The 13755-nt window shown below is 36.2% G+C and overlaps 1 protein-coding gene across 1 annotated transcript in view; it reads right to left on the reverse strand.

Moving 5' to 3' along the window:
- Window positions 1-4066: 4066 nt before the first annotated feature.
- Window positions 4067-13755, reverse strand: part of TMEM231 (transmembrane protein 231) — a 77411-nt gene continuing 67722 nt past the window's right edge. The window contains exon 8 of the mRNA XM_053699522.1: window positions 4067-4841. Coding sequence (XP_053555497.1) covers window positions 4670-4841 — 172 coding nt within the window. The 3' untranslated portion in view covers window positions 4067-4669. The remainder of the gene's footprint in view (window positions 4842-13755) is intronic.

Raw genomic sequence — 13755 nt, forward strand, 5'->3', positions numbered from 1 at the left:
GGACATGTGGAAGTTCCTGTGCAAACCTAGGTATACTCTTCAACCAAAAGAGAACAAAGTCAATTTGGCAATGTAATCAAATTAGAAAGTTATTTTGAATTGCATCCTCTATCTGAATCATGAAAGTACAATTTTGACTTTGATGTCCCTTTAACTAGCGCATGATAATGTGCCGGGGAATTTATAATTAAATATGAAAGAAGAATTACAATATTACTAATAAAAATATATATTACTATTATAATAAATGTGGTAAGACGTATTATTTATGTGTAGATAATGAGTTCTAAAAACTAAAATACATTTTAGACAAAGCATTTATCAAATAAAAGCCATTAACACTGTCAAATTTAAATTCTTATTTACATTACACAGAAGTTTTGAAAATAAAATAACATTAGAGTGGAGATTCTTGCATGTTCCTCACCGTATTAATTTTTTAAAGATCCTTGGAAACAACACTCTATATTCATTAAAGAGACATTCAATCCAACATTTAATTCAACTTTCTAATTCACTACTATTATCACATTTTCTTCATTCTCTTGGTATCTTTGTTGTAAAGTAGGGACTTAAGCCCAGTAGCGTGCACGGGTCAATTTGCAAGAGCACTATCCAGCAGCACTATTTCCTGCCATGTAGTGTTTCAGACACCTACCTAGGTATCTCTTCAACAAAGAATACCATGGGAATAAAGCAAATTTGATAATAAAAGTAAAATTGGAATCTTTTTTTTTTTTTAATTCTATGTTCTGAATAACAATTTTTTTGTTGTGTTTTATATCCCTTTAAGAGTGAAACTAAGTGTCTAGTTTTTCCGTTTCCTGTTTTATTCTATACATCTAGTCCACTATAAATAGCCCTCATGGTTGAAGGAAAATGTTACCGTAATGCTAAATCACTTGAAATTGATGTAGTATATTTGTAAAAAGCTGACTAGAATATATCCCATGAATATCTCTATGTAAAAAAATAGGAAGATATTTAACCTCAAAGTACACGGTAAAGCAAAGTGTGAACTCAGCACTGATGATGCTCTTGGCTGTTTTCACCATGAAGATAACAGTAAAACGAGTAGCTGAAAGATAACTGCTCACAAGGACCAGATTTCTAAAGCTCTCCGCTCAGATGAGATGATCTAAAATGATCCTCCAGCACTGCAAGAGACAAACCCAGTGCAATAAAATACAATATTGCATTAAATTAAAGTTTTATTATAAAATATGAAAAGTAAATGTATTACACTTCAGACTGTGTCCTTTAAGTTTTATTACATTTAAGATTTGAACTTACTATTTTGTATTTTAATGCATTTAGATTCTGTATACAGCAGTGCATTTAGGATTGTGATTGTAGAAATTCTGATTATGTTTTGACAGTTTCTGTGTAACTTTAACAAAATAGGATATTTTGCATAGTTATGTGTATCTTTTACACAATTACATGTTACTTTGTATTTGTTAAATGTAAAATAAATCTGTCAGTTTCAGAAAGAGGGAGTGACAAGGGAGTTTCCCGAGTATGTCTAAATCTCTCTCACAATATGTTCTAAGCATTTTACACCTACAAGTCTCACTAATTAATCTTGTCAGCTGTATGCAGGTGAAGTGTGCTCAACATTTACAATACACTTATTTAAATTATGGAAATGTAATGTGTACTAAACTAGAAGCAAATGCAAGTTAAATTGAAAACATTTTAGTTTAATTTGTGTTTGCTGCAAACTGAGAATTTATATCAGTGTCAGGTACTCCCCTGTTAAAGGGACATGAAACCCAAATGTTTATTTTATGATTCAGATAAAGCATACAACTGTAAACACATTTCCAATTTACTTCTATTATATAATATGCTTTGCTCTTTTGGCATCCTTTGTTGAAAATGATACATAGGTAGGAGAAAAAATGCACTACTGGTAGCTAGCTGCTTAGCGGCTGCATATATATGCCTCTTGTCATTGGCTCACCCAGCCCCAGTAGAAAATATAGGGAATGAAGAAAAATTGATCAGAAAAATAAATCAGAACGTTGTTTAAAATAGTATACTCCATCTGAATCATGAAAACAATTTTGGGTCAACTTCAATCTCCCTTAAAGATCCTGTATCCCAGGCAGCTTCATTACGTTTTATAGGTCTGAAGAGCAAAGAGTCTCCAGCTTCGAGAGAAATTAAAGTGCAGACTTCACTGGGGCAGCACTCAATGAATTTGCTTTCCATAGACATTAATGAGGCTCTCTGAGATAAAGGAGCCAATTTATTAAAGTGCAAGCAGACATGATACGATCTAGTGTATCATGTCCGCCGCACAGCGATAAATGCAGACAGCATACGCTTTTATCATTACACAAGCAGTTCTTGTGAATGCCGCCCCCTGCAGATTCGCGACAAATTGGCCGCTAGCAGGTTTGATTTCTGTCCACTGCCTCAGAGCAGACGGACAAGTTATGGAGTAGCGGTCTTTAGACCGCTGCTTCATAACTACTGTTTCCGGCAAGCCTGAAGGCTCACATGGAAACAGTTACATCAAGCGCCATTCGGAGCTTGATAGTTCGGCCCCATAGAATCAAACAGGGGAGCACCTAACACTGATATAAAGTCTCAGTTTGCAGAAAATACAAATTAAACTGAAGTGTTTTGACTACTATTGAACTTGCATTTGCCTCTACTTGAGAATACATTACCTTTCTGTCAGTTAAATAAGTTTAGTGTGAATTTTGAGCAAACTTCACCTGCATACAGCTTGGAAGACCTGCTTCCCTCCCACTTTCTGAAACTTATTTTACATAAAACAAAGTGCAATGTCATTTGTAAAAGATACACAGAAACATGCAAAGTATGATCTTAATTTGTTAAAGTAACACAAACTTTCAAAGAAAAAACAGAATTTGTAAAATCACTGTTGTATAAAGAATATAAATGCATTAAAACACAAAACAAAGCGCAAAGTTTAAATGTAATAAAACTTAAAGGCCCCAACTTGAAGTCCAAAGTAATATAAAATACAAAGTGTAAACTGTAAGGGTAACAAAACTCATCTCATGCATTGCTAAATTGGACTAAGCTAGTCTCCCCTTCGCATATCGAAATGCAGGGAACAGCCCTTAGAGAAGTATAGCAAAATTTGCCTTTCTAGAATCTTACAGTGCTGGAGGATAATTTTAGATCATTTCATCTTAGCGGAGAGCTTTATGGGAGGCATTTCTATGGTACTTCCTGGTTTCCCTCTTTTTCTTACAGAATTCAGATAGTTCAGCCCCTGTGAAGTCTACACTATAATTTCTCTCCAAGACGGAGAATCTTTGATCAACATAGCCAGAGTACTTACTCTTTGGTGACCTGAAGAAATCGAGTTAAAATGCATTCCTTTTCTACACAGAGATGTTCATGTGATCATTTCTAGTCAGATTTTTACAGATATGCTCCATGACCTTTAACTGACGTAGAATATGTCTAATAAGTCCCTTTAAACAGGTCTAAATAATGTTATATAGGAAATACAAAATGCCTGGAAGTAGAGCACACAAACAATAACTGATAGTTACACTAGATTTGCTGTGAGAATACAGAAAGATCATTTTTATACGTTATTATGTACTGCTTAACTTTCACTACAAAAGAGAATTGTAATATAAAATGAAATACATTTTGATGAACAAGGAAAAGAAAATGCTATTTAATAGTAACAATTATACCGTAGCATTTGTATTTAATTTGCTGGTCTTTTGGTTCCTTTCGTTTCTGCTTAAGATCAAAGAGCATTATGTGCTTAAGGAGTTATTACATTCTAAAGGGGTAAAACAGAGGACCATCTGTCTTTTAAGGAGCCAATAACAGACATTTCTGCTGACATGCGAGGACCATTATAATGAGATGATAAACTGTCCCAATTGTTGTCAGATGACCTGTTGTTTCTGCCAAACTGGTCAAGTGCGTTAACTCTTCACTTGCAGTTGTTCAGCTGTGCCACTAGGAAAACTCTTACAATTCCATTCACACATTACACAGGAAACAATGCACTAAATACATGGAAGTCAGATATTAATGCAAGGCACTTTGCAATTCAACGTTTATTTAAAACAAAATCCGCTTTATTTTATTTATTTATTTTAATTGGATGACGGGCTGTGACTGATGCCGATTTGTATGTTCCAGGCTCATCCCATGGAATATACTTATCGGCCAGCCTCTGAAAGTACTAACATTCACACGCACAATGATGATCTTCAACGCTATTTTATAGCAGCCCCAGCATATTCTCAATTTTTATGCCCCTTTAAGAGGCAGACCACACTTTAAAAAAAAATTATTACAAAATTATAAAGGATTATTTTAAGCATTTTAGCAAGAGTTAAAATGCTTTTTTATCGCAGGACTTCTGTGTTGCCTATGGACATAAGTACAGAGAAATGCACTATTGTGAATAAAAGAACTTCGATAATGACAAAAGAAAACTGTAATTTTAACATAACTAGGTGCTATTCTAAGAGCAGAAAAAAACGCAATGTATTTATTTAACTTAACTGGATTTCTGGAATTTTACGTATTTGCAAACCAAACAATAATTAAAAGAGTGAAGCAAACACGAATATAAAATGTCAAGATTTCCACACTGTTCTTAAGTGCCAGTTCTTGCAAGAGCCTTGCTTTATATACCCGCAGCAGTTAGTGGTCAAGACTGGTGAGGTTTGGATGGAGCGACTAAAGGAAGTGGTACTGTAGTTAACACTTGATTCTGGAAAACAAAAATTTTAACTCTCTCAAACACCCACAGGAAGATGAGCAAGATGCTGACATACTGAATCCAGGCGTATTTGATCATCTCCCAAAACCCAGGGATATATGTGCATATTATTAAGGAAAAGAAAACTGGGGAAAAAACACACACATGGCACATATGGTAGAAAGGGTCAGTAGGAAATTATGGTGGAAAAACAAATACAAAACAGGAAATAAATGGCAGGTGATATCTGTAATAAATATTTTGAGTTGAGAGCCTGAATACAGAGGCAGGACAGTTTTTAAAGGGACATGCCGCTGTATCTGTTGGCGCTCTACAAATAATAATAATAGAGCAAGAATAGAATGTTTAAAAGGGACAGTCTACTCCAGAATTGTTATTGTGAAAAAAAGATAATCCCTTTATTATCCATTCCCCAGTTTTGCATAACCAACACAGTTATAATAATACACTTTTTACCTCTGTGATTACCTTGTAACTAAGCCTCTGCAAACTGCCCCTTCTCTCAGTTCTTGTGTCAGACTTGCATTTTAGCCAATTAGTGCTGAGTCATAAAGAACTCCACAGGAGTGAGCACAATTTTGGCACACATAAAATAGCGCTGTTTAGCTGTGAAAAAACTGTCAAAATGCACTGAGATAAGAGGAGGCCTTCAAGGGCTTAGACATTAGTATATGAGCCTACCTAGGTTTAGCTTTCAACAAAAAATACCAAAAGAACAAAGCAAATATGATGATAAAAGTAGATTGGCAAGTTGTTTAAAACGGCATGCCCTATCTGAACCATAAAAGTTTAATTTTGACTAGTTTGTCCACCCCTTGAGTACTAATGACGGCTCAGAGCCGTCGCTAGCATTCAAACACCTATTTTTGCAATCTGGGGGCTCCTACCGACACTCAACCTGGCGATCTGGCCTGTATAGTGACAGGCATCGCCGGGGCTTCCCATTACGTGCAGTGACGTCAAGCGCAATGACGTCACCACGCAACTTTATTTAAAATTTACAAAACAAAGTATAGGGAAAGGGGGCATGCTGCTTAGAAGCCTGTATCTTAGGCATCTAAGCAGCTACAGACCCCCAAGTCCCACCGTTGGAAAGGTAATATTAAAAAACTAAAAAAAATCCAGCTTAACACTTAAAGGGTTAATGTGCTAGAATATTGTTATTATAGAAGTACTAATTTTATGGTATATTCTAACCTTTAGATAAGCACATTATGATTTAATCAACAAACATTTCAATAGATTTTAACAGTGATTTCTGTAGAATAACATGCCTTGATAAGCTTTTCTTAAAGGGACAGTATACTTTAACCACTTAACGACCGAGGACGTGACAGGTAGTCTCACAAAAAGTGGTCGTTAAGGACCAAGGACGTGCCTGGCATGTCCTCTGGGGTTTCAAGCACTGGAAGTGACCGTGAACGCTTCCAGACGCTTTAAGGGTATTGCAGCGATGCCTCAATATTGAAGCATCGTGCAATACCCTTTCCTAAAACACAGATGCAGAGAGGGCCACACTGTTGCCCTGTCTGCACCGGCCAGCGATAGCGCTGATCGTTGTTGGCATGAGAGGGCATGGAGGGAGGTGGGTGGGCGCCTATCGCTGGAGGAGGTGGGAGGAGGGCGGGAAGGGGCCGGGAGCGGGTGGGACTGCTACAGCCATGCTACATGCGATCAGTGATCACGGCTAGTGAGTGGGATAAAGGGAGGAGGGAGAGGTAGAGGCAAATAGGTAGAGGGGGGAGGGTTAGAGAGCTTTCTGGGGGGGGGGGGTCTGGGGAGATCCTACACTGCAGAAAATATATAATAAAAAAAATTTATACTGGCAGACTTTCTGCCAGTACTTAAGATGCCGGTGACAATTGTGAGGTGGGGGAGAGAAGAGAGCTTTTTGAGAGGGGTCAGGGAAAGATCAGAGGGTGGGATGTGTCAGGTAGGAGGCTGATATCTACTCTAAAGCTAAAATTAACCCTACAAGTTTCCTAATTAACCCCTTCACTGCTGGGCATCATACAAGTGCGGCACGCAGTGGCCTTCTAATTACCAAAAAGTAATGCCAAAGCCATAAATGTCTGCTATTTCTGAACAAAGGGGATCCCAGAGAAGAATTTAAAACCATTTGTGCCATAATTGAACAATCTGTTTGTAAATAATTTCTTTGAGAAACCTAAAGTTTGTGAAAAAGTAAACTTTTTTTTATTTGATCACATTTGGCGGTGAAATAGTGGCATGAAATATACCAAAATGGGCCTAGATCTATACAAATGGTTTGGAAATAGCAAAGTGCTACTTGTATTTATTGCCCTATAACTTGCAAAAAAGCAAAGAACATGTAAACATTGGGTATTTCTAAACTCAGGAAAAAATTTAGAAACTATTTAGCATGGGTGTTTTTTTGGTGGTTGTAGATGTGTAACAGATTTTGGGGGTCAAAGTTAGAAAAAGTGTTGGGGTTTTTTCTCATTTTTTATAGTAAATTAAATGATATGATGAAAATAATGGTATCTTTAGAAAGTCCATTTAATGGCGAGAAAAGCGGTGTATAATATGTGTGGGTACAGTAAATGAGTAAGAGGAAAATTACAGCTAAACAAAAACACCGCAAAAATGTAAAAATAGCCCTGTTCCTTAAGGGTAAGAAAATTGAAAAATGGTTTTGTCACTAAGGGGTTAAAATTGTTTTTCCCTAATGTAGTTTCAATTACTTGTTATAACAACTGCAGTGTGTAAAATGTACTAGAAATTGCATTTTCAGGTTTATTTGTGTATATGAGTTGCTGTTTTTTTGCTTTTAAACCACAGCCTATTGAAATGAGTTGAGCTTGGACTTAATATCAGATCTCATTATGTTATCACTTTTATACACACACATGCTTCCTCATAATATATGTCTGTAAACCAAAGCTCAATACTTAGAGGGAACACTGGAAAATTAACATTTTATTACTCAACTATCCTGCACCCCACTGGGAGTGTAATTTCTTCTGCTGGCTGTGTTTACTTAGGCTTATCAATAGCATAGCCACCAGTATAGACACTTTCAGTGTAGGTTGGAATACCACAGGCTAAATCTGCTATTTCAAATGCTGAAATAAGGGTAAACTAAATACTTATAAACAATTTAATACACTCAAGCAGGTAAAATTGATCATTGGGAACAATTTAAAGGGGAGAGCATTTTTGGGTAAACTGTCCCTTTTAGGATTAGAATATATACTGTATCTGTGTATGTAACCTTTGCAAAGGAGTTAAACACACACATTGGAATCCTGATAAACCAAACTTGTGCAAACGGGCAAAACAATGTCCGGCTTAACAGAAGTTCGGCTAAACAGAACTTGCACATTTTGTAGCTTATAGGTTATTACAAACCTTATTAAAAAGGTGCATAATTAATCTAATATTCAAAAGTACTCCCTAATGTGTCTGAATTACATTCCAATCAAACTGGCAACTAGACATGTGCATTCAGATTCGGAAACCAAAAAAGTTTATGCTTACCTGCTAAATTAATTTCTTTCATGATGGTGAGAGTCCACGAGTCATCACGTGTTAGAAATTCCTCTCCTGAGCACTAGGAGGAGGCAAAAGACACCTCAACACCAAAATTTAAAAATACCTCCAACTTGCCATGATTCTCAGTCATAGATATAGCCAAGTAGATAAGAAAAAAAACAGAAAAGAAGGAAAGATAAAACAGGGGGCGAAAAAGTGCAAAAACAAGTACTGCCGTCACAACAACAAACAAAGGACAGGACTCATAGATCCTTCGATGAAAGAAAGCAAAGTTTATGCTTACCTGATAAATTAATATCCTTTTTTTATGATGGTGAAAGTAAATGGTGAAATATAGGGGGGACAAAAAGTGAAGGAAAGAAGTTACTAATCAGGCACTAAGGCCTGCAGAACTTTCCTGCAAAAAGCAGCCTCAGAAGAAGCATACACATTAAAGTAATACAAAAGTAAGTTAAGAAGCCCAAGTAGCTGATTTACAAATCTGATCAATATAAGCCTCCATGCGAAAGGCCCAAAAAGAGGAAAATGCACTAGTGGAATGAGCAGAAATGTGTTCAGGAAGAGTTTTCCTGTGATCAACCAAGCCTTGTGAACTAAAGCTTTACGCCAAACTGGCAAAGTAACAGCCATTTCTGACTTTAGCGAGGCCCATAAAAATAAACAAAAATGGAAGAAAGTCTGAAATCTTGCGGCTTTCACATAATATTTAAGAGCTCTCACAACATTCAAATTGTGGAGAAGGTACCCCTTAGATTTCTTAGGATGAGAACAAAAAGAACAACAATTTCATTATCAATAGTATCTGTACTACCTTAGGAAGAAAAGAACAGCTAGTGCGAAGGATAGCCTAATCCTGATGAAATATCAGAAAAATGAAGCTGAAAGCTCAGAAACCCTTCTACCCAAAGAAATATCTAGAAGAAAAAGAACCTTCCAGGATAAAAGCTGAAGGTCTAAACCAAACATTGGCTCAAAAGGAGGAGTTTGAACAACCCTGAAATTAAGAGATTAAGATTCCAAGGAGAAACAGGACGAATAACTGGTTGAGTCTGAACAAAGGCCTAAAGTGTCAGGAATTTTAGCAATCTTCTTATGAAACAAAACGCAAAGAGCCAAAATCTGACCCTTCAGCAAAATAACGGACAACCCTTTTTTAAACCTTTCTGCTGGAACTCAAGAACCCTAGAAATTGTTAATTAATTCCATTGATAACCATTGTAAGAAAACCATGTAAAAAAAGATTTTCCAGTACTTATGATAAATACGTCTGGTAACAGGTTTCCTAGTCTGATTCAGGGTATTAATCTTGTCAGAAAAACCCATATGAGGCAGAAGTGTTCAAACCACAATTCTGTGAAATTCAGAGTTGTGAGATCATGATAAAACAAAGGACCTTAAGAGAGAAGACCCTTTCTTAGAAAAAGCCTACAAGGCAGGTGTGAGGATATCTGCACCAAATCCTTTGAGGTCACAAAGGAGCAATCAAAATTACTGAGGCTTGTTCCTGCTTGATTCTGGCTATCACACTGGATAAACAAAGATCAATGCGCAGAAATCTAAAATCTTGTGGATTTATAAAGATGGTAATAGTTTAAATTCAGTTCTGTTCAAAGAAGTTCAGGATTGGATTACTTATTTAGGTATTAAGGTGGGATTAAATCCTAAAGATTGGTATAGATTGAATTATAGACCTCTATATGCTAGAATTAAATCAGATCTGGATAAATGGATATATTTTCCGATCTCGCTGACAGCACGGATTAATATGATCATTTTGCCTACATTTTTACATTTGATGATTAGTCTTCCACTATTTATGGTACAAAACAATTTAGTAGAACATGCACATGGCATGGGAAAAAGATAGGTATTGCATTGAATAAAGTATCCCAACCCTGGGAATTTGGAGGTTTGTCATTCCCATCTTTCAAAATATATATCTGGATTTGTCTTGTGATAATAGCCACAGATTGCTTGATAGAAGCAAATACTGTTTTATGGTTTAAGATAGAAAACAATCTAACTAATAATTTCTCTATTAAAACATTATTATATGTACCCTTAGATAAGATTCCTCCTGAAGTAAACAATCTGAAAGTTTTAAATAATGTGACCATGGCATAGCAGAAAATGTGTAAAGATCTTAATGTTAACTTTCAAAGCTCCAAATTCCTACCCATAATTGGCAATCCAGAGTTCCCAGAGGGTTGTAATTCTAGGGCTTTCAGGAACTAGAGAGATAAAAGCCTAATTACTATAGATGAATGTAGGAATAAGGAAGATGGCTCAATTAAATATTTTCAAAATCTTAGGGATGAATTTGCAATAACTAAAAAAGATTTATTTTGCATTCCTTCAGATTAGACAATTTTTAAAGGCTCTTATTCAAAGATTCGGGACTAACTGGGGATGGTCCGAGGTAGATGGCTGTATTGAAAATTATAAAAAGGGAAAACAGAAAATTGAATTTTGGTACAGACTTGTTATGCATACATTAGGGCATTTGCAGAAACAACATTTACAGGAAGGTATTGGAAAATTTATATGGTATAATATAAACAGTGAAGATGTAGAACAGAGTCTGAAATCAGCAATCAATGTGACTAAATCAATGGCTTTCACGGAATTACATTTCAAACTATTGCCTTAATCATATATTACTCCACATTTATTGAATAGATGGAACAGGAGGAATGATAATGTATTTCCCAGATGTAGTGCAACCAAGGCAGATCTAGGACATGTTTTTTGGAGCTGTCCAAAAATTGCATCCTTTTGGTCTAGGATTCTGTAGTTCTGATAAATCTAGCTATTCTAGTTGGACGTAACATTATTTTGAGTTTTAGGAAATCATGGAAACAACCTACTATAGCTCTGTTTGTTAAGAAAATTACTTCTCATCTAACTATAGAACAGTTTGATTCTCATATGAACAATATAGTTAATGTGGCTATTACTTTGTTAAGATAAGAGTGTAACAAGATTACATTTTTTTCTGATATCCGCTATACATTGCAGTGGAGGTAAATTTTTGTGAAATTAAATAAAAATGATAAAATGGAAAAATTGCTGAGGCTAGTTTCTGCTTAATTATGGCTATCACACTGGATAACAACACAAACGGAGGAAATATGTAAATCAGGTTGAACCACCATGGGAACCACTAGGGCATCTATTGTTTGAATGTCCAGAGACCTGGTAAGATACAAAGGCAATTTGTGATTCAAATGAGAGGCCATGAGATCTCTCTCTGGCAGATGCCAACATCTCACAGTTTAGTCAAAAACTTCCTGAATCAGAGACCATTCTCTTGGGTAAAGAGACTGGTGACTGAGAAAGTCTGCCTCCCAAATGTGGATGCAGTAATGGCGCTCTAACCAACTGATGATGCAGGACGCTAAGGCACTGCCAGTTCCTACATGAAGATTGACATAAGCCAATACTGTGACACTGTCTAACTGAAATCTCAGACACTCAGACTGCACCCCAACCTAAAAGGCTGGCATCTGTAGAGATTACAACCCACACTGGTCCAAAAAAGGAGGCTCCCTAAGTCAAGGACAGGTGAGTCAGGGACTATATTGTCCTGTGATCTAACAGAATCCTCTGAGACAGATCTTTGTGGTCCCCATTGTAGGGCCTGAAGATTAAATATAGCAAATGGAATTGCTTCCAAGGCTGTCACCATGAAACCCACAACTTCCATGCACTGAACAACAGAAGGGAGAGGATTGAACTGTAGAAGGGCACAGGCCTGTTGCAGCTTCAGTCTGCTCTGATCTGCCAGGGATAAATGCATAATCACAAAATCAAACCCCAGAAAAGACACAAGGTCTAAAGTGCTTTTTGGAAAATGTATTGTCCAACTGTGACTGTGAAGCAACTGAAGTACCATCTGAGTGTGAGACACAGCCAGATGAAAAGAGTGAACCTGAACCAGTAAAGAACTACAGGAATTCCTTATGCTCGAGATACAGATAATAGCACTTCAAATACTTTTGTAAACATTCTAGAAGCAGTAGCCAGACTGTGAGGGAGGGCAACAAACTGAAAATGCTTGTCTAGAAAAGCAAATCTCAGGAACTTGACATGATTCATGTGAATATGGGTATACAAATAAGCATCTTTAGGTCTATGGAAGACTTAAACTGACCTTCCTGCCAAGTGCCTCCATCTTGAAAGTAGGAACTTTAAAGAATTTGTACAATATTTTGAGATCTCAAACAGGCTGCAGGTCTGAACATAAAACCTGCAAGCTGAAAGGATCACCCATGAAAACCTTCAAGATTTCCATCTAAAAGATCCTTAAAAGAAGAATTATCCTCTAAAGGAATAGTGGTACGCCAGACCATAGTGGAAAATAGCTACCTTAGAAACAGTTTTACAATCTCTATATTAACAGAAGGGAGAGGAAACAGATTTAAACTTCACAGCAAATATGTAGCAGTGAACTCTAAGAGGAAAAAAGGATACTGTTCCAAAAAAGAATTCATAGCTACTATTTTAAAACAAATATAATTACCTAGATTGCTATATTAAAATGTATACAAAAAACAGTGCTACAAATACAGAGCTAATAATGGGCCAGATTACAAGTGAAGCGCAAAGGTTTGAGCGCAAGCGATATGGGGTTTATCTCAGGTGTTTGCTCGCATCGGGCATACCACTGGTATTGTGAGTTTAAAGTAAATGCAATCACTTGAGCACAATCGCGATATACGCTAGATTGATTACCACGTCATCAGAGCTCTGGTTAACTGTTTAGCGAAACACGCAATATTGAAAGTTCAGCATTTTGCACTTGTCAGGTTAGGTCGCGAGCAAAAACAGTTTACTTTCAACTCATAATACAAGCACAACGCGATGCACACAAAAAGCTTACTTTTAGTGGAGTTGACGCTCAAGCAGGAGCATTAATTAACGATCTATTTATTAATATTTAAAAATAGAATATATAAAATGAGAGAGAAAATTTACTATTTTGATAGGTTACCATAATATTGGCAAAAAAAAAACAATATTAAATTTCCCAGCATAAACTAAAGGCCAAAATATTTGCCAGGTTAAGAGGCGTGTCCTTGAAACGCTATGTGTTCTTATTTAGTCTGGCCAGACATTAATCAGGAGTTTGAAGAGATTCTAAGTCTCTTAACAAGTATTTTTTTACTTTTAGTCTGTTCCGGGAAATTGATTTTGATTTACCAGTACTATGGTAGCCTATGGACAACAGTAATTTTATCTCTTGTTTATGTTTTTAATGTATTTTAAAACATAAATAGATGATTGGATCTGTATTTGTAGCGCTGTTTGTGTTTTGTTTATAGATAGAACAAAAGGAATACCTGGCTTTTGCCATTCCTTCTAAATAAGTTCAGAAAGGCAATCAGGCACTAGAAAATAGGAAGGCTACTGTAAAAAAAAAAAAAAAAAAGTCCAATCCTCTTAAAGGATTACTTTCTGTTATAATTTTTAAGCTAAACAACTAACATATTAAAGTT

This window comes from Bombina bombina, chromosome 1, assembly GCF_027579735.1.
Source record: "Bombina bombina isolate aBomBom1 chromosome 1, aBomBom1.pri, whole genome shotgun sequence".
Classification (NCBI taxonomy): domain Eukaryota; kingdom Metazoa; phylum Chordata; class Amphibia; order Anura; family Bombinatoridae; genus Bombina; species Bombina bombina.